Source organism: Pteropus medius, unplaced genomic scaffold (assembly GCF_902729225.1).
Source record: "Pteropus medius unplaced genomic scaffold, Ma_sr-lr_union100, whole genome shotgun sequence".
Taxonomy (NCBI): Eukaryota; Metazoa; Chordata; class Mammalia; order Chiroptera; family Pteropodidae; genus Pteropus; species Pteropus medius.
In genome coordinates, this window is record NW_024356249.1 from 15,554,665 (window position 1) to 15,577,091 (window position 22,427).

The 22,427-nt window shown below is 38.9% G+C and overlaps 1 protein-coding gene and 1 long non-coding RNA gene across 3 annotated transcripts; one reads left to right on the forward strand and one right to left on the reverse strand.

The window, feature by feature from the left end:
- Positions 1-1,064: 1,064 nt before the first annotated feature.
- On the reverse strand, positions 1,065-12,874 carry WNT16 (Wnt family member 16). The gene is made up of 4 exons (XM_039860844.1): positions 12,741-12,874; positions 12,308-12,549; positions 10,198-10,484; positions 1,065-3,635 (listed from the first exon to the last, which is right to left on the reverse strand). The coding sequence occupies exons 1-4, from the start codon at positions 12,833-12,835 to the stop codon at positions 3,171-3,173; spliced, it is 1,089 nt and encodes a 362-aa protein (XP_039716778.1). The 5' UTR covers positions 12,836-12,874; the 3' UTR covers positions 1,065-3,170.
- On the forward strand, positions 11,462-22,102 carry LOC120601161 (uncharacterized). 2 transcript variants are annotated; one of them, XR_005652375.1, is made up of 5 exons: positions 11,462-12,573; positions 12,765-13,114; positions 17,617-17,771; positions 19,670-19,832; positions 20,753-22,102. It is a non-coding gene; the product is annotated as an uncharacterized LOC120601161 (long non-coding RNA). The 2 variants fall into 2 exon arrangements; XR_005652376.1 differs by lacking the exon at positions 20,753-22,102 and having other exon boundaries at positions 19,670-20,717.
- Positions 22,103-22,427: the final 325 nt, after the last annotated feature.

Sequence of the window (22,427 nt, forward strand, 5' to 3'; positions counted from 1 at the left end):
AGAAGTTGAACTCCTAGGTCGAAAATTAACACTCTAAACTACCTCCCTCCTCCTCTCCCCCACTTAACATCATAAATGGTGTTAAAACAAGTCAAGGCACTTTGTATCTCCAGAGCTTTGTCTGGCTGTGAGCCTAATCCATGTGATCCCATGGAAAGCTATTTCCTCAACACATCACTAGATCTGAGGATCTAATGTCCGTGCTGCCTGGCATAGAGGTCCCTTTCATGGTCACATAACGCCCTTTTTTTCTCTCTCTCTCTATGGACTCACCCCTTTCCAATTCTCAAGCTATGTAGGTTTAGCTGGAATAAACACCACCGTCCGTGCCCTGCATGGGTCTTGATTACCTTAAGATGATCAGTGTGTTTATCATCCAACTCCAACCTCAGTGGCCCACTGTGATTGGCTGAGCGATGAGGATACAACCAATCAGAACCAATGATGACCTTTGCTGAGGATTCTGAAAAACAAGTTTTCCCTCCTGTGTAAGCAACCAAAATATAAAAACAAAAACAAAACAAATTCCCCTTTTCCTTAGAATTGGGACTCTCTCTTGTCTTAGAATGAGGTCTAGAAGGGAGGTGTGGTAGTTTCGTTGATAAGAAAAACAGCCTGAAGTTGCTTTTTGTGGGGGAGGGCGGTGGAGGCGGGTGGCACAGCACCCTGTGGAGCCCGACTTACAAGACAATGCCGCAGAAGCCAGCCTGGTAGGCTGGAAATGGAGATCTGTGCCCTGCGAACATAGTGTGAGCTTCGGGATCAAGCTTCGCTTGAAGCGGTCACAACTCTGGACTTTTGAGTTACCAAGTTAATGCATTTCCTTTACTGTTTGTCAGTCTGGGTTGCGTTTTCCGTTACTTGCAAAACAAGGAGCCCTAAACAATGTAGGTAAAATAGCCTATACTGGATAGGACGTCTGGACCCCAGAACCTGTACTCCCAGGAACACCAAGGTGCTACTTCTACCACGATGAGGAGTGAGAAGGAAATGAACCAAAGCCAAGTTGTCAGCCGGTAAAACAGGTGAGAAATTCAACGATGGCTTCCATGGTGATGTCAGGGAGGAAAAGCAAAAAAAGAATCCCAAGACATAATCTGAGAGTTAGGACTTTCTGCTCAGGCATGCCAGCGAGGAGGGCCTGAGTTGGCATCACTGTTTTAAGCCATGACTGAATAGTAATCAGGTATTTGTGAATTAAAGCCTGCCTTATTTTCACAACTGGTAGTAAGGTAACTATGAAAAGTTTTCTAGTTCATAGAAGAAATTGGTCATCATCTTCTAAAGAAAAAAATGCTTATTTTCAATGCAGATAAAATAGATTTATTTTGCAAAAAAAGGCATGAGAGTGTTTATTTTTCATGTTATTCTAATCAGTGAATGCTAAAAACTGGTAAATAAGCACTATATTAAACAAGCACTATATTTCGTTCATTTGTCATTTTTTGAGTCTCATTCAGTAAATAATAATTTTGTTAAACTTTAAGGGTCACATTTAAATGTTTAGCTTTGATTTTAATATTAGACCTAAGACATTTTCCATGGGTTTGCTCTTTTTCACAAAGGAATAGAAAGAGACCTGGGGGCAGCAAAATATTTCTTTAGCTTATTATAAGAAAAAGAATATCCTTTCTTTTCAATTCTGAACTTAGAAATCTATTTTTCTATATAATACTGAAATATTTAACAATTCATAAAAAAGTAAGCATTTACATTAAAATACAACCTTAAATACAGCCCTGTCATTTTCACCAGGAACCTAGTAAAATATGATGAATATACATGCATGAATACTAAAACAAGAAAGACTATTCATCATTCACATGGAAACGAAGCACTACATACAATATAATAAATATCCAGAATATCAAATCCACAAATTGATTATTATTCTGATTTAGATTCTTCTTTACAGTTAAGATTTTCACTGTATAATTTATTATAATCTTACAAATTAAACATAACTAATTAAAAACAGATTTTGACTAATCTGACTGCTGAAATAACACAATCCTCAATATTTTGCAGCATATTTTAATCTATAACACATAAAACTGTCATTTTGGCAAGAAATACACATCCATATAGCTAACTGCTCAATTGACTTCTTTTTCAACATATAAAAAAAGTCAGTTAATAGTATGAAAAGAAACAGAAGCTAATATTTCTTAGATAATTTTATTGCCTTAGCTCTTGGGCTTTGGCAATAAATGTCTTAAGTTTTAATATATAACTTAAATACTGTATTTACAAAATATAAAACATTTTTTTAAGCAAAATACTATACAAAATACTGTCTTTACACATTTAAAGGGTTCTTTTTCTTAAAATGTATGAGAGTGCTTTACCTTTAATTTTCCCACATGCTTTCATAATACCTTCCTCTCTCAGTATTTCAGAGCTGGGTTTTTAATAGTGAAACTGGTCTGAGTTAAAGTATAAAGCTAAATATCGAAGACTGCTATATACCTTACTGTGATTTTTCTAAAAATTCTCCTGGTTAAAAGCCACTTAAAATCCAAATTATGCATATCACTTTTTCACATTTTGTTTCTTTCCTGTTGTCACTCTAACGAACACGTTTAAGGGGTATTATATCACTTATAAAGAATCTTTTCAGTTGCCTTTCCTTTAAAATGCATGAAAGAGTAAGTAAGCACCCACCACTTCTGTTAATTTTTCAACATCTCCTGTATCTACGTACCAACAGTATGATTTCTTCATCTAAAATACTGAGAGAATAAATGAGATTTATGTTTACTGCTCCTTGCCACTGTAACGAGGTGTCTTTTAAAAATGACTGACATTCATCCACCACTATTGAGTCCACAGTCAAGGATCTTATCTTGACAATAGACCAGGTCTCCCAGCATGAAAGCTCTTTCTTTTTCTTTCTTGCTTCGGAGACACATTATCCTCCACGTATCTCAATATATATTCCCCAAACCACCAAATATGAGCCCAAACGTTTTCGACTTTAGAATACCCCAAAATTCACATGCCCAGAGTGTGATTGGACATTGAGCAGGTTAAGAGAACTCTGACAAGGCCAAGGACCTGGGAATTCCCAGGCGGGAGTTGACTTCAGTTTTGCGCAGTGAGAGGCACCATCTGGGTGAGACTCCCGCTGTACATCATTGAAGAGTGTTGCCTAAGGCTGGATGGAGTAGTTACTTGCAAGTGTGGACATCCGTCATGCTTTCACACCTCCTGCAGCGAACATAGCAGCACCAGATAAACTTGCACTCACACCTCTCCACGTGCCTGACCACATGGGTGTTGTAGCCTCGGCCACAGCAGAGGAGGTTGCATCCATCCGCACCCTCCGATGTACGGTTGCATTCTCTGCCTTGTGTTCCCGGGATCCCTAATTTCTTATCCTCTACACAGTAATTGGGAGACTTATTAATGTAGAGCAGATCGTCCTTGCGGATTGGTTCTTTCTTCTGGTCTTTTTCTCTCCTGCGCATTTTCCTCTTTATTCTGTCTGAGACTTGAACACTGTTTTCATATTTATCCTTCAACAAATGGCCAATTTTTTCAAAAGAAGACATGGTTTTCCAGCACGTTTTCACAGCACAGGAGCCAGAAACCCCGTGGCAGCGGCAGTCCACTGACATCAACTTGGCGACAGCCTGAAACCAACAGAAATTGTGTTAATATCCCTCGTGAAGTGTTTCATTCAACAACAGAAGCAAACTAGCCTAATCACTTAACTTTCTGGGCCTCTTTCCTCCTGTATCAAAATGATCTTTCATATTGCTTAGGGTTCAAATGTTTTGGCCATCTCTTGACCCTGCAGAACAAACTTTTCCCACTCAAATTTAAAGTAGTGGACCAGGCTAATATTGTTATCAGAGACTATTTGAGATAATAAAGGGAAGCTACTCTTATTTCTAATCTCTTGCTTAATTTGGGGTATGGGAGGATGTTCATGCATGTCTCCTTGTTCCTGATACTGTTTAGCACCTTGCTACTCAGAGTGTGGTTCATGGACCAGCAATGCCAGCGTGCATCACTTGTGAGAAATGCAGAATCTTAGAATCAGAATCTGCATTTTAATAAGATATTCAGGTGACTTGTATGCACATTAAGGTTTGAGAAGCACTCATAGAGCTGCCATCCTCAACTCACATAGCGCCTGAACACACATGTGGAAACTTAACAAACAACCAATGCTCAAATCCCTGAAATTCTGATTTAGTTGGTCTAGGCGGGGTCCAGGTAATGGTATTTCTTTCTACAAAGCTGTTTAGATGGTTCTAAAGAGCATTAAGGGATGAGACTTACTGATTGAATTGAGAGTTCTCAGGTTCGATCACTGTAAAAGTCAGTTACATTCACGGACTTTGCAGGGACATGCTATTCCCTGGTCACTGACCACATGAGAAACCCTGACTAATCAATTTAAGATGGGCAAAAGAAGAAGGGGCCAGAGAGTGTGGTTGCTCCCAGAAAGTATCTTCTCCTCCTCTGGAAAATTAATTCAAAACATATGTCCTATTCTTGATGGATCAGTAGCGCCACCCTAGCATAAAAGGAGGGATAATACTTACGTAATTTTTCAATTTTATGTGCTGAGTTTATACTGACTGAGAAATTAAATGAGATTACACATATCTGTAAAAGCCTATTGCCTGGCACACATTAAGGTCAAAATAAATGCCCCTTTTCTCTGAGAAAAAAAGTGTAGTAAGAGTTGAGATAAATTTTGAATGGGGCTTATAGTGCAAAAACAATATAGAGATTTAAAAAGTTTTAGGGCTCCAATCTTTTACATAGCAGGCTAGTCAGCATGGCTTCCTTCATTCTCCAGAGGATGGCAGAGCAGATTAATAAATTGTCAGGACTAGCTGTAAAGTTGACGTCTGTCAACATGCTGGGTAAACTGAAAAACTGATCTATCCACTCAATAACTTGGAAAAACCTCACAGCTTAAATTCCACTTACACATCTTATCAAAACTATAAAATGACAGGCGTTTATACTTTGCTATTTTGTATCAAACATGACATTGACATGTTTGTGGAATGTTACATTTCCTAACAAATTAAACAAAGCTTCTGAACTATCTAATGAGACAGAATATTTCAAACAACTTATAATATTTGCAACTTTGAATAAGAGCATATGGTATTGATTTGTGCAATATTCAATACTTCTTACTGGTGTTTAAAATAATAAACAGAATAGTAGTTAAATCCTGTTCTTTATAGAATACAGCACATATGCTATTTTTGAATTCACAAAACTGAGAATCTAATAGATATGTCTATTGCTTATTAACTCAGGCAAAAAGGTACCTTTCAATGATACGAAAGTAAGTTATAAAGTAGGACACACAGGCTTATTTGGTTAAATATATGGCATTTGATATTCACAAAGCCTTCAATTCTTTAAAATATCTTCAGGCAAATATGGTCAAATTAATGAAATCTGCCTACGTTTTTTTTTTCAGATTTCAAGTGCTCGAAGAATATGAGGGATAAAAGGGCTCACTCAATGGTAGGAAATAACAAAACAAATTTCCCAAAGAAAGTCAAAGTCTAAGGAGTTATGTTTATGTGTTTAAATCTGATCAATGTCCCTTACGGTCATTTAAAGCTGCCCCTCGCTCCGGATCATGACTGAAGAGCTGACCTTTTTTTAACCAGTTCCGATACCACGCATAGTGTTGCTAATTTGCAAAGCATTGAGGACAAAGTCGGTGCTCACCAAATACTCATTCGATAATTAGTCCAGCTCTCTCGAACAGTTTTAACTCATCCTCTATTGGTAGAGGAAGTAATAAAAACCACCTTCTCAAACAAAAGAGTCATTGCTGGGAGGTTAATGGTATTGGGAGACCTTGACCCAGCTGGGCTCTCCTCCAATTCGTCAGCCTACGACAGTGGTAGTCCACAGGAGTGACACACTACTTCACAGATTTGAAGGATAAAAAGAGAGACTGATTTTTTAACTCAATGATATGACCTGCTGAATTTGTATCAAGATTTTGGGAGCATTGTCTTTCCATAGGAAACTAGCTCTTTTAAATATCTAGAGTTAACTATAACTTTTCAGAGATGACATTTAAAGAAGTTATATTTTATTATCTTTGAATTCTATTACCTTTTTGACCCTTACAATATAAGTATAAAAGTGTTTTTATCATATATACATATATTCTAGAATAAAAAAACAAATAAACTTCAAGGAGAAGAATCTAAAAAAACTCGACATGCAATTTAAATGATTATATCCCCATAACACTCCAAGGAAGAAACTTGGACAAATAAGGATTGATCAAGCAATGTAATCACCACTAGGAAAATTTGATAAAATACAGAATTCAAAGGCAGATCTCACACACACCCAGACACACACACAAAGAAACTACAGAGCTTAGTGCTTCTCGGAGCACACTTTCACAAATTATTTTACTTAATTTAGCTTTATAGAAAGAAACATCTTGCACATAGTAGGTAGTTAATGAACATGAACTTATTCTAATTTTACAGAAAAAAAACTGTGGTTAAAACACATGTCTTACATAAGGGAATTTGATAAAGTGTATATGTAGCAGGATAATTTTATTAGAACAGAGAAAAATGAAAGTGGCAAACAGTATATTTAAAATAATTACACGAACACTCGAAAAAAGTATATTCTAGAGTTTTTCAGCTAGGGTTTTTAATTAATGTTAAATCATTATTCTGAGCTCCAGTGATGGCACAGTTACTTATTTTTTTGAACAGGGAAAGTAAAAGAATAGTAACTGAATGAGTTGTGTGTGGTTATAAGAAAATTCCTTTCTCTACTCTAGTTGAGTTGTTAAGGTTTATAACGATATTAACAGAGGAATGTTTTGTTAACTATTGCAAACAGATGTGCGCATTTTGGTTGAATATTTTCAAACTATGGGAGGGCAATTAGGAGGCGGGCATTTAATCTAATGAGCTCCTTGTGTTAAGTTTTGGGTTGATACATTTCTAACGAACTGAAATACGAATGATGCATCATCACTTAAAAATAAAAATAGAAGCTGCTTGAGAGTGGTCTAAGGAGTGACTGGTCCCAAAATTTCAACTCAGGTAATATAGCAGGCAGTAATTGTTTTCCAGTATATTGCTTTATCCAGACTTTACAGAGATGACCAAAAACCATTGTAAAACATTTTGTAAAGATGAGCATTTCATTTCGTCAGCTATCAGATGACCTCTTTTTGTTTTTGTTTTTAATGAAAACTGCAACATAAAGTTTGGTGGGTATATGTAGAATTCCTATTCCTCTGACCCATTTTGTTTCTTTTGATCCAAAAATATATTTGAACCTGCTGAAAAGCAAAACACTTATGTGTTGTTCAAGTACTTATAAATATTCTTGAAACAGGTCAATGAAATTTTGGGGTTGGGCCCTTCCCACTTTTTTGAGTTACTCATCATAAAACAAATTACGGGGTAGGGAAACTTAAAAGTTTATGAGGTGGACATGGGAAGAATGGAAATATTTTAAGCACACCAAAAGAAATATCCATAAATATTCCAAGTCACATTATTCCCAGAAGTTCAGCCCCTGGAAGATATCACATCATCCTGTTAGCCAATCACCATTCGGCAACATTATTCTTGGAGTCATAACTTTAGGAATGGTGTCAGAAACCAAGTGGGAATTTAAGGTCAGCGGTTAGAAAATCATCTATCCTGCTCACAGCACTACTAAGCGCCAGTACCCACACTTTTCTGAATGCTTTCCGACATTTGGAGTTTGGGATTTTGAGACTAGGAAAATCAACTCAATTGAATGCAGACCTTGAACTTTACTCAGAAGAATATGCCTGTTAAGTTAAAATCCTATTTGCCAATATTGCAAATGGAGTTGACTATTCTTCCATGTTAGATAATAACCTGGAAATCCAGTTAGTTTGTTGTTGTGGTTGTCGTGGTTTTTACTTTTTTGGCCACCAAAGGAAAGAAAAATACAAAAATGCTTTGAATTGTAATACTTCATGAGAAAGGACCAATAAAAACACCAGGGTAGTACCCACAAAACATCCAGGTAACATTTGTTTCCATCTAAGCTAATGTGAAAAAAGAGTCAGTAAACTGAAATGTACATGAAATGTATATATGTATAGGCTGAATTATTTTCTGTATAATTAGAATAATAGCAAAAACCTAGGGATGTGAAGAATATATATATTTTTACAACAATCGATTAAAATAGACTCTGAATAGTTGTGTTTTTAATAAAATTAGAATATAAATAATGTTTTAAAATCCAAGTTAATAGTTACAAAGGCTAGTAATTAGGTAATTTTCAAAATGCCTAATGTGAACATTCACACAAAACAAAATAAAACTAAATAGCTGACTAATATAATAAAATGCATTTTGGAATACTTTAGGACTTCTCATTAGTTCGGAGATGAGTTCATTCAAGAGAATCATAACATGAGTTTCTGAGTTTTATTTCCTGATTAAAATTTAAAAAGTTTCTAATAAATTATTTAAAGAATGACTAAAGAAGATTTAAGTTTTAAATTAACAATAAACATTTGTTTAATTGTTTTTCATATTTAAAGTATAATAATTTGACTTGATGCTTTTTTCCTAGCTTAACTCTAGAGTTTTAAAGAATATATGTTAATTACAAGTAATCTCTTTTATATTGATATATTAAAAATAATAAAAAAGCCTTTATTGGATAATATTTATATTGAAGCAAAAACTAATTCTTTTTTTTTAATCTAAAACTTTAAGGAGAAGAGACATGTGTATAACTATAGTGTTAGGCAAGAGTTACTTCAGTGAGGTAAATTAACTTTTAAAATTTCTAAACAAAAATATAAAAAAGCTTACATAGCTATTTACTAATTTCTTATTTTGTATTTTGAATTGAATATTCAAATTGAATTGAAATTCAAATTTGAATTTGAAGTGTTATAGTAATGTGTTTTTTGAGCTTTCTGTTTTTGTATTTTAAACCAAAGAGGTTAAGTGAAGAAAACTGGCTGAAACTTGCAACTATTCTAAGTGGGTTCCATTTATTCACTTTCCAAAAATGTAAAACAAATGCAACATATACTCTAAATATCCTTGAGAGATACTGCAACTTGCTTTATTTTATTTTGGAGAATGTGGCAGATTGCAATGACTACTTTTGGGACCTTTACAGGTTAGTGGGTATTTACAATAATATATGATAATATGCTGATATTTCTGTCTTGAAAATATTATTACAACATAAAAAATATAAATTCATAAAAAATATTTCAACTGTTTTAGTAAAGTCACTATGAATTACTAATTCAACTATGGCAGAGAACTCAAACTTTATTGTGTCAATATTCATTAAGGTCAATACATAAAAGTAAAATTAAGCTACAAATTTACTCCATTTTAGAAGAAAACAGTATAAAAATGCTGGAATTCATAAAAGAGGTTAATTAGATGGCGGTACTTCAAATTTCCCTCCCGCTCAATCTTTAATATATCTATATTTAAAAATATCTATAATTTAATACATCTATAGCTTCTTTACACTTATCTGTATTTATCAATTGTGCAATGGATCTTCATTGCTTTATAATAAATATTTCCCTTTAAAAAACTTTGTTTTATAAAAAATATTAGTTAAATATTGTGTTTTCCAAATGTATTCAAGAATGTTTGCTAGAGAAAGTAAGAGCAAAACTGACAATGCATTTGAGAGCCATTGCCCACTAGAAATAGATTAAAAAAATACTCAAAATCCAAATCTGAGGAAATGAAATTTGATCCAGTTTCATTAGAAAGGCAGATACCATAGATGTTATTCAGGCTTTGCAACTAATAGGCTAAGGCAGGTGGAACCAAATAACCCAACAGGCACCTGTACATCTGTCATTTTATAATTAGAGTTTCAGGTATACAAAGTATACAGTCACAAACACATTCTATACCATGACTGAAGTCACATTAGATGGAGAAATTCAACTAATTCAGCGTGGTTGGTACAGGCTCATAAAAGAAAAAGAACTATATCGACTTGCAGTTATATGTATATAACAAACACACACATATATAATACACACACACACACACACACACACACACATATTTCTTAGAGTACAAGGATGTTTGTTTTAAACTATTTGGACAGATTCATCCAGAAGCGTAATCTTAGTGTTATTTACCTAAAGGCACTAGATTTTTTATTCCATTTTCTAATACATACCTGCCTTCCAGCTTCATTGTTATGTAGATTCATTGCTAACAGTACTTTGTTTTCTTTTCCCGTGGTGTTTCTGGTGGGGAAATCTAGGAACTTTCTGCTGAACCACATGCCATACTGAACATCATCGGAGCAGCCCCCCCAATGCCAGCCTTCACTTGCTGAGCCACCATTCTGCAAAGTGGTGTCACAGGAACACTCCGTCATGTTGCCTGCACTGCATGACCTGGTCACAGAATGCACCAGGCCTGCAGCCATCACGGCATAAATAAATGCTGTTTCCTTGGTGCCTAGAATAAAACATAAATTACTAAATGAAAGAGCCATACCACTCTGTTTCTGTTCATAATAGAGCCTCCTACTCATCCTCTTGTCAGGAGAGCAATTTTTCAATTGCTTACAATGGATGCTTTAATGAGTACCTATTTGGAAAGGATAATTTCCTATTCTAGTCTTTTTAAAAACCAGCATTAATTTTCAGTATCTCACTTGAGGGGATTGTCATATATTGCATGTCATACATTGTCCTCATACCTTAAAATAACTAATGTATAAAATGTATGTCAGCACCTAGATCTGTGCCTGACAGACAATAAAAGCTTAATAAACACATGTTGAATTTAAAATCCTCTGCATGGATACAATAAATGGTAATACAGTGGCCCCAAAGAGTCCAGACTACCTTTCTTTTTAAATTTAAAACGTGTTCTCACAAAACACAAGCTGAAAAATTTGGTGTGATTTTTGTTTACATAAATAATACATGTCAGAATGTAAACTAAAATTAAGAAAAGGCCAAAGCAATTAGTAGATAAATGTTACAGTTTCACATTAAAGACTTCTTCTTTTTTTTTTTTTTTAGGATAACGTGAATAACAATTCGGATATTAATATGAAACAATTATATATTTTATATAGTACTGGCTAATCTTCTTAGTCTTAAAGGTAATGAAAGATAATTGAAATGTCGCCAGCAAAAAAAAAAAAATTGTTATGGGAAATTATTGAATATGTATTTAGCACACCTGCAATAGTTTGAGCTAAAATCTTTTAAAATTAAAGTCCCATTAAAACATTAATAAACTGGACTAGAAGGACTCTGCAGGAGACTTTTTTCTTTCGAGATGTTTAGATTGGAGTAGAAACAATTTCACGCCCGTTGTCCAATAAACCTTTCAACAGCTGATGTCTCTGCGTTTCAGCAACTGTGAAGAACACATTCCCCCCACCCCGCCTGCAGGGGGTCAGGGCTCCTTCGGAAGGGTGTGCCGGCCAAAACGCAGCAGGGCAAAGGCTATGCTTTGGCGGCAGTGTGCATGAGGACCGGGTGGGGAAGGGTCAAAGGTGGAGGGAGAACGGAAATGAATGTGAAAAACAACGAATCTTTCAGCGCCCAGGTCCTAAACTTCTTTGAATCTGCTGATATCCCTGGAACGATCCTGGTTCCCAGTTCCTTTATCCTTATCAAGTCGCCAGGCACGTGAAACCGGAACTTTATTTTACTGCAGCGTCCCGCACTGCGGGTGTGCTCAGAGGAGAGAAGAGACAGAAGGAAAAGAACAGAGGGGAGAGCCAAAGTTGTCTGCTCGCGTTAGCGGCACGTTGGGTTGTCCAGGACAATCCCTTTTCAAATCACCACTATCAGTCTGCCCAGTGCTCCGTGGAGCCAACAAACGTGGGGCTTCGGTGCAATTAGCCACTCGTCCGGGGCTCAGCGCGCCGCGGAGCTGCTTAAATCAAAGCAGATGCGGCAGCAGCATTCCCTGCTGCCGACATCATGTTTCTCCAGCTGGTCGCCCACATAGGGGGGCGCTACGGGTCCGAGGGGTCGGCGGGGTGGAGTGTCAGTTTTTCTCCAACTCCAGCGGGGCACTGCAGGAAGGAGGAAGAGCTACGGCTCCAAGCGCCCCGCTCTGGACCTGGGGAGTCACCCCTCCAGGCCCGCACCTGCGCCCGGGGTCTGGCTTCCGTTACTCCCAATTCCCGTCCACCAAGAGACCTCTGGGGATTTAGAGAGCGACGGAACCACGCAAGCGCTACTTATTTTATTTACTGGAATTGGAGGGGTTGTCACCTTCCGTCCCGCGCTAGTCCCGAGGGTCCCGGGACTCACCGCTGCTCAGCTCGTAGCCAAAGAGGGGACTGGTGCCCGGTGGGGCGGCGGTAGAGACCTGGCAGTTCCATCTCTCGTGTCTAAACTGGCTCCTGCACTCCTGAATGCCCAGCCGGGCGCCCTCTCGGATGCTGGGCAGCAGGTACGGTTTCCTCTTGCATAGCTCCTTCTGGCGGCTGTTCAGCGGCAAGTTGGCGCAGCCCAGTTTCTCCGGAACCCCAAAGGAGGCGATGCCCAACCACCTGTAAGACACGGCCGCCCCTAATGTAAGTCGCTTGCCTGTTCTCTTCCCCAATCCCAGACATTTTCCCCAAAATTGGGTCACCCGCCCTAGGGTCTCCGCCTCTCCTCCCTCGCCTTAGCTGAAAGTTCCCTGAGACTGGGCACCCCTTTCGCTACATACCCCGTGTACCCCCGCTGCCCCCGTACTCACATCCAGTTTCCTTGGGCTCCGCAGGGGAACAGTGCGAGCACGGCTGCCCACAGCGCGCACAGGCGGGACAGTCCCAGGAGCGCCACTCTGTCCATGGCCCCCGCATGGAGTCCCCCAGCCCCAGCCACTCCTCTTCTGCACTCCCCGCCCAGAGGCCCGCCAGGCCACAGGTCAGATCCCTAGCACCAAGTTGTCCTTCGCGCTCTTTCTCCCTGCAGACCACATAAAAAGAAGGCCAGCAGTAGGGGCTCTCAGCAGCCTCCCCCTCGCTTGCAGGGAGCAGAGTGAGGAGGTGGAGAAAATAGCTTGGGGCCCTCCTCCTGCGCCCAGCTGGGGATGTGCAGGAGATGCGGGAGCGTCCCTCGCATTCCAAGGTGAGCAACTTCTGTTGGTGTAGATGTCTCCATCGCCCCCGGCTTCTCCTCCCATCTCCTCCCCCTGACCGCGCCTGGAGCCTGATTGGCCCAGCCGCCTTCCCTCACTCATCATCCCCGGACCTCGGGCTCCCATTGGCTGAGAGCGGGCTCCTCGGGGGGCAGTCGGGCCCGCTGGTTCCCGGCTGCGAGTTCAGACCCTGGCGTGTTCATGACCTTTCTTCCTGTCTTCTGAGAGTGGGTCTCTGAGGGAGGGGTATGGATTCAACCCGAAGACTGATAGGGGCTCTTCCGTCTTAGCAACCCTGGGTGGAGGTGTGGGTCAGAATGGGAGCTGTTTGAGTTCCTCCCACCCAGTCACATTTGGATTAATTACCCTCTGGGTGGAGTGGCTGGAAAATCTCTGTCCCCATATTTCTTTCCTCTTTTTCACCTCATAGGAGAATCATCTTTTTGAGTCAGAGTTGGTACCAAACAAGTTGACCTTTCAACACCCAGTTCGAGAGCGGGCGAAAAAATGCTGCCAGGCTAGAGATCCCCTCATCTGTGTAAGCATTCATTTCTAGAGAAAGGGAAGATTCCAGCCTAGCATCTAATCTACTGTATTTAAATTTTGTTGTACGAATTCCTTTCCCGGGTTTGTCTTACATTCTGCAGTCCTTGAAAGCACTGTCGAAAGATGGAGTGCCAAGGAAGAGTGAGTGAGAACCATCTGGAGAGCTCCAGGATAGATGAGGGCGGTGTCTCGACCCTTCTCACCAGGCCGCATTATGGCTTTCGCGTAGACCTTGGTCAGGGCTACATATCGAAGGCAAATTTTAAAAACTTACTTATTAAACACAGACCGTGGGAAATTATAAAGACAAGATTCCTTCCCTCGAGCGCACAAAATGAAGACAAGTCTAAAGGAAAATAATTTGAGATTATCAGTGAAGGACAGTATGGAATCCATCGTAGTACTCTTTGGAGCCAAAGAAAGCTCAGAAGCAGAATGTTATGGTGCCTGGCAGTTTAGGAAGGTTAGTTAACCAGCGTTTTGCAGGATAGATGATCTCCAGAAACTCTGAAGGCCAGTGGGATATGCTTCATTGTGGGAGCAGAAAGCCCTGCCTCGCCTAGTTGGTGACAGGAAATGTTTCAGAGAGACTTAAGAAATTTTTGTAAATTCTTAGGTGGACAGACTAGACTTAAATAAAAAATCTGCTTATTTATGTTATCCTCAAACAAAGGATTTTATTTGCTGCATATCTCCTTTATCAGCCCAGAGCAATAAAAGCTCACTGAAATTCCCATCCTATCCCATTCATTTCTTTATACAACAAATATTTATTGAGTGAACACTGTGTACTAGTAAACCACATTGTAATTTTTAGAGAATCAAGTTTATGATAGGGTGTAGTTACCGACCCAGAAATATTTTGACAAACGGCTAGTAGCATCTCTGAAACTCAGAGCCTTCACTCGAGCCCACTTTACTGTATGTGCTTCTCCAGGAGTGATCCTGGAGTGTCCATTGCTGAATCCCCGCCATTGGGCCCAGTATATGAGATCCAGGTTTTGAACACAACTTATTCGGTGGATTAACATAAGCAGATATCTGAGTGGCCTAAATGATGAAACTAGAGAAGTGACTTCCTTTTTTGGGGACTGGGGGAGGAGGGAGAAGGCAATCTTGGGACCAGAACGGTGCAGAACATTAATACTTTAGGCTGATTTTAGTGGTAGATGTTTTAAGGAAGTTGTTGAATTTTTTTTTTCATAGAAAAATATATATTGAGCCTCTATTATGAGTTAAAAAGTGGGGATTAACAGTAAGCTAAATGGTAGCAGAATTCATAGCCTTGTTGGCAAAAAGTGAGAAAGTGAGCAGGCCAGTGCCGTAAATGGGGGACGTTAACGTGCCATGAACCACATGGGAAGATTATCTAATCTCGTTTGGGAGTGAGGCGAGGGGGTCCCTTGAATGTTGCCTTCATTATTACTCTGCAGATCCAGCACTGTCCAGGCATCTAGATAAAGCCTTTAGAAGAGCACTCAGAGTATTCTGTTCTTACAGTCTAAGTACAATAGGTCAGCCATTTTCAAATCCAAGACACAATTTCAAGGCCTGAGTGGTCCTGTGCCTCTTTTGTATAGTCTAAGGCCTTTGGGGTCATTCCGTTCATATGTCTAAGGTAAAGAAGGCTTATTCCTAGGAGCTGGTACAGTTGAAGAAGTAGGCTTTTTATTCAATAAACAGATATTTGAGTGCTTATTTTGTACTAGGCATTGTAAACTTTCATGCCCTGAGTGTCTCCAATGTGCCACCACTGTTCTGTCTCTTACTCTCTAACTATATTGCTCGCTCTCTCTCTCTCCAACTTCTCCAAAATTTCAACCCCCCCAAATTGATACTCATTTTATAGATAAGGAAATAAATTTGGAAAGGCTAAGAAACTTTTTCAAGGTCACTCAGCTAGTAAGTAATAGAGTCAAAAATTAATCTTATTTTAGAGGCCTCGTTCCTTTCAATATAACATACTGTTGCATAACCTAATTCGAAACCTTTTTTTTTTTCCCCCATCAAATTCCAGATCGGTAGGTCTCAGGGTCTAAATTTCTCTTTTGCATCCCAGTTCACAAATAATCTCCATCCAAAGAGTTCTGATCCCTGACTATAAATCAAAACCAAAATGAGTGGGTCTCCTGCGGGGGCCTTCCTGGAGTGGGTGTTTCTGAGGCAGATGGAGATCGTGGATGCCTCCCTCCTCTTTGCTGTCTGGTTTCTGTGGCCTGGGAGGATTGGTAGAAAGAGCACTGGACTGAGTTAGGTGACTGGGGCTCCAGCCAGCAGGTTATAATCTGGGCCAATTAATTTCAACTCTGAGCTTCAATATTCTATTTCAGATCTGAATCTCTTACTGGAGCTCTCATAGGGCTAGAGGGAAGGAGCTGATACTGTGTGTATGTGTTTGTGTAGAATTGCATTTGCTAGTGGGTTTGCACTCCTAGGAAGAAACAAACGCTAGTCATTGATAAGGGCTTGTTTATCTGAGAGAGGGACCCAGTTCCAGGGGTGGCATAGGCTAGAGGTTTTTGGCCTCCATCTTATATCTTCAGTTCTACTTTTGCTTCTGGATTTCAGTTAAAATGAATTATTTTAATTGCAGAAATCTTTTTAAATGATGGAACTTAAAATACATTATAATCTTGTCAGGTCATATGAAATTTTATTTAGAGGATAAAAGAGGTATTACAGATATTTTCTTTATCCTGGAAGATGAAAGTGAGGAGCACTTCCGTAATCTAATTTTTCTCTCTTAATATAAAGTGGTTCATCTCTACTCTCATTAGTGAGGATTATGCTCTTTATTTAGAGTTGGGAAATAAAGTAAATAATGGGTCAATCCAAGCATATACACAACTACACATTTCAAATTTCTTCTGCAGCAAGAAGAGCCTCATTTCCTATTTGTTATTTTTTTATTTTGTAATTTGGAAAGAGGACGAAATATTAACTGACTTTGTGCTTATTGTGTTATGCAAACTTTCTGAGCTTCTGGTGCCCATACGTATAGAATGTTGTAAAGATCATACCATTCAGTGGCAGCTGATATTATGTCATCTCATAATGAACCCAGCTACCTAAAATTTGATTAATGCTGTTAGGAAATCACCATGAGACTCTAAGTTTGCATAGGTTACTGAAGCATCTATAGCTTCTTGATTCTACAAGAAGGGTGTGTATTTCAACTTGCTTTCCCAGCAGGATAAGATGTTTTGAGCTATATTCTTAAAAAAAAAGATATTTAGAAGGGAGAAGAGCCAGATTTCAAGCATATTCATTTCACTCAAGGGAGCTCTCTCTCGAGGGACTGATTCCATGACCATGGTCATCTCTGATCAGCTGGGCCAACTGAACCAGATAAGTAGATGGCTGGCAATAAATTCTATTTCCTCCTCAGGACACTTGTAGATTATTAGTTGTAGAACCCAGAGGAGCCTGTTCCTTCTGGTAGTTTTCTCTCAGTCCCTGGGAAACTCAGCAAAAAAGTCTGCCTGCACAGATATGCCTTGGACTCTGCCTCTGGCAGTCCATCAGAGGACGAGACTTCTAAGGGCCCCGTTGTAAGAATTTCTGCTGCAGATCACAGAGACTTATGTAGTGGAAACTGATACCAGAAGCACCCCAGCTGGTCTTAACTCCTATGACAGAACAGAAGACCAGAGGTGACTTTTTACATAACTGGGTCCCCATCCATTCTATTTTAAATTCTACCTGGATGCTACCAGTGTAGGATAGAGCACAGGCTTGTGGTCACTGGCTTTCAGGCAGGGGCAGAGAATGACATTCTGGATATCCTTCTGTCCTTTGGTGGCCAGAAAAACTCATAAGAATGATGGACTTGGAACAGCAGAAAAGGCACCAGTGACAGAAAAAGCAGGAGTTGGAAAAGGATGCTGGCTCACTTTTTAAATTTCCACAGCTATGAAAGTAAAATTGTTTTGTTTACTTGTCCTAGAAATTAAGGTTGAAGAAGCATCATAAAGTGTTAATAGAAAGTGGCTTATCTCTAGTGGCGTTTGTACGAATTATGCAATCTTTTTGGAATGAGGGAGTAAAAGTAAAACACAACCCCTTACGAATGAGAATGGTCGCTGTCGCCCGAGGGCACAGGTAAGCGAACAAACGCACATAACTGAAATACATGGAGGGTGTTGAATCTCTCAATAACCTTTTCAAAAATTATTTTTCTGAATTTTGTAAAGCAAAACAACTCCATCAATTAATTAGTTATTATTAATTTTAATAAGTTGCCAAGAAAACCACTTCAAAATCTAACATTTACGCTTTTCAGAGTATTATTTATGGAGTGATCGCTAGGCTGTCTACCATGAGAAAAACAAGTTTTCTCTTTTTTTTTTTTTAACTAAAATTGAATAATCTCAAATTTTTAAAGAAGAAAAATTTGAGGGAAAAGTTATTTAGAAAGAATTGACTGTGTCTACCCTAGTCTAAGCGTTGGTCTGCATAATTAGACGTAATCATTATGTCCTTCTGCCAATAAAATACCCCAAATCAGCAAATGCTGAAACTGCTCTTGTGTTCAGGGTTGTTGCTCATATGTTTAACCATTGGCTACTGTCCTCATCATGAGTGGACAGCATGTTAAAGTGGAGTTTGTTAAGTCCAGCTAAGCAACAAACTCATTTGGTGTTTACTCATTTCTCAATCATCACATGGAGGTGAATCACATTCAAACTTGCTCTTAATTTTTTCACTTTCCTGACTGAAATCTTTAATGATTTCTTATTTACTCCTACCAATTCAGTTATAAATCACCAATTAGATTATATGAGTAATTCCTTTGCAACGTGTTACCCCGCCACCCCCTCCCATCGCCTCAACAAGGCTGAGTGTGTAGTAGGCATTCAATAATGATCGCGTGGCTGTTGTTTTAACAGACAAGGAATCTCTCCTAAGAGTGGAATCAATGAAGCATTAAGTTGAGAGCTGTCAGCATTGACATAATCTACTAATTTGCCACTTTGCAATTGGAAATTTGCCATGACTTGTGCCTAGTACATTGCATTAATATGTGCCACATGATTTCCACAAGTTTCAACGGGACCACCAGATGGCTGTGTCTGGAGTATTCACGGCTTCAATTTCTGCTGGTGTTACAATCAGTAAATAAACTGATACTCTTAAATCTTTCTGACAAATCTGTAGCTGTGCCATGTGTTCCTTTCAGGTAAGTTTGTTGAGCGAGGCTCATAACTCAAACTCTTACTGCAGTTTCCTCCAGAGAATGCTTCTATTTGAGTAGGCAAGTACTCAGAGCCCAGGAGATTTACGAGGGTTCAGAGACATAAACACAAACTGCATAGTAGGTGTGAGGTGTGTTCCAACTGCAGCTCTTTCACCTTCTGTTAATGATTCTGGGAAGGGAGGCATCAATACAAAAACAGCCGACTTGAGGGCTCTCAAGTTCGCAATCTGATGAAGTTTTCTGGCGCCAGACCAACTTTTGGGGTTGTCACATGGCTAAGTGAAGCAGCTTCCAAAATGGGCTGAACACCGCAATATTGATATGCTGGGCCACGTGCCAGAACAAAGCCTGAGTCCAGCCGACTGGGTAAAAGATTCCAGTTGCTACTTTAGCACCAGCGTATTGTCTGGAATCCCCAGGGCACACTCACGAAACCAGCACCAGACAAATACAGCGGAGCCACTTTTTAATGCTGTTTTGGGGAGAGAACTCATATTTGCCTTGTAGGTTAACTGAGTTACGGCAGACTTTGGCTGGAAGGAGTTTTCCTTCAGGAACTGATTTGGCCTTCAGCATATCTTAATTTTATAGTAATTGTTGGCAGTCCAGGGTGGGGTTCGGTGCTGGAATCTTACTCTTCATACTCCATCTCCCTCCTGCCCCAGGGGTTCTGATGAATAAAGCAGGCACGGAGAGAACTGAACCAGTTTGGGCAAAGTATCAGCTTTTTTAAGTGTAAAGCTTCCTGGTAGAGCTGGATTATGCAAAGTAAAGTTTCCTATTCCTTCCCCCTTACTTGAAGACAGCAAGGCTGATCCAATGTAGTGACCCAGTCTGAGGCTGAAAAGCTGAACCTCAGAGAAGAGGCGAGGGTGAAGCAACAAGAAGAGTGGAGAGGAGAGCTCACTCTATTTGAGGATGTCCAGGTCTATGAAGAGGGGAGTTGGAGCCATCTTGCTTTTGAGGTATCTAGTGGGGACAAGGTCCAATTGACTGGTCACTCTTTCTCCACAGGGGAGGCGTAATCAACGTGGTGGAGAATAAGGTACAGATTTTCGTACCATAGAAGAAAGAAATGAGAGTATGGAAATTTAGATGTCCTCACTTCCTTGGTCAGAGATAGCAAGTTAATCGGTCCTCCTCTCTACTGTAAAATGTTGCATTGCAAGCCCTCAAGATAGATGGGCAGGCAGATATAGGCAGGATAACTGTGAGGGGGATGCTCTGGACTGCATTCTCAGAAAAGACAAGTCACATAGTGATAATTAGCATCAGTGTAGGAAGCGGTTAGTATAGTGCCCATTGCAGCATTATTCACTCGTGCGTTTGGAAGCTGTGGTAAGAAACCCTCAATTGTACAGATTGACCCAGAGGAGCAGAGGGATGATTTCACCAAAAATCACAGTGTTCCTAAATAATATCCTCCTCCACGTTTTTAACCCCAGAACACATTATTTGGTTTATTTTTCTGCTGATCATTTTCTTTGGTAAGATTACAATGAATTAATGGTCCTTCACCCATTGTCATCTCAAAATGACCCAGAAACATGGTGGATGGCCTAGAGTAATCAATATGAGGTTAGAAAGGTGCATGAGGATAAATCACAACATAGATAATCAATGGGAGGCTTGCAATCATTAGGAAAAATTTGAGAAATGTATTGTAATATTGATGTTTGTAGATGTTCATAAAAATGCTGAAGAAATACATTTAGTAGGCCCAGTTATTATAGATAGATTGCATACATTTTTAGACTAGATAAAACATGTTATAGATGCTTGTGATTGCATATAAAGAAATATGCTATATATTTTTTTAGGATATTTTAAGTTATCTGATAACATTTATGATGGAGGGATATTTTTGCTAATTGATTGCTTTAAGGTGTGTCATGACTTGGAATTCAAAAAGGAACAAAAGAAAGAAGCTGAAAGTCATAAATATATTTTACAATTGGAGAAAACAGAAGAACCACATAGGAAGACTAAGCTCACGCAACATCGTTTATCTTTTTGGCTTAGTAGTGTGCAGTAGCCCACAGCAAGTCTTGGAATCTTTCTGTGCCTCTTTTCCTTATATTTAAACTGTACCATTCGGTAATCTATTCAAAAGAGTACAACAGCGAATCAATGGAACTTTGCAAAATAACTTATATAAAATGATCCTCCTACTAAAATTCTCACAATGCCATAGGTTTAAAAATACCATGTATATGAAGTATTAAACAATTCTATAAGTCTTGTAATGAAAAACAGCAGTTTCCCACTTCCTCACCTGATATTTACTTCTCCCCAGAAGTAATAACTTTCAGCTCTTTTGGCTGAATTCTGTTGGTATTTTCCTCCAATTTGTTAAATGTCATACTTACACTGTTACTTCTTAATTTTTTAAATTTAAAAAATTTTAAAATTATCTGTGACTTAGTGGAAGTTGTGGAATGGCAAGATTTCATTCTTTTTTTACAGCTGAGTAATGGTCCGTTGTATATATGTGCCATTGTGGAAGTTGAAAATTTGCTTTGTTTCATCCCCTCTCCATCCCTCTGCACACATGTACTTTTGTATCCTGTATATTCTCAGTATAGATATCTCAAAATTGTGGTTAAATCAGCAGTCAGCTTTTATATTAAAATGACACACAATGTTATTCATGCTAAGCTGCATAGTATACTATAATTAATTTCCTTTTTCTCACTTGCCTTTTTTTCTCTATTTTCCTGGTTTCTAAGTCTCATATAAATCAGAAGTTTCATCGATTCTATATTTTTTGACACAGTATCTCCTGATGTCCCCTGACTTGTTTCAATATGGAATGGTTGCCTTCACATTTGGTGCCCCAATGTGATCTGCGATCTGCTTCACCATCATCCCAGAGATCACATTTTTCTTTTCTCTATAGAAATCTTATATATTTGAGATTTTTGGTTTAGTTCCCTGCAGCTTCCTGAGAAAGGATGTATATGAGATAATTTTATGAGAATTTGCCTTTCTTTTAAAATATTTTTTAATTTTTCAATTATAGTCAGAATACAATATTATATTAGTTTCAAGTGTACAACACAGCGACCATTTATATAACTTAGGAAGTGATCATCCCAATAAATCTAGTACCCATCTGACACCATACATAGCTATTACGATATTGTTGACTGTATTTCCTTATTCTGTACTTTACATCCTCACGACTATATCGTAACTAGCAATATTGTACTTCTTAACAGTCCCCTTCTTTCAACCCCCCAACCTTCGAACATTCTCTGTATCTGTGAATTTGTTTGTTTTGTTTCTTAGATTACACATGTAAATGAAATCATATGACACTTGTCTTTCTCTGTCTGACTTAGTCCATCAGCACAATACCCTTTAGGTCCCGCTGTGTTGTTGCAGATGGCAAGATTTCATTCTTTTTTTTTACAGCTGAGTAATGGTCCATTATATATGTATATATGTGCCACCTCTTCTTTATCCATTCACCCATTAATGGACTCTCAGGTTGCCTCTGTATCTCAGCTATTGTAAATAATGCTGCAATGAACATATGGATGAAGATGTCCCTTCAG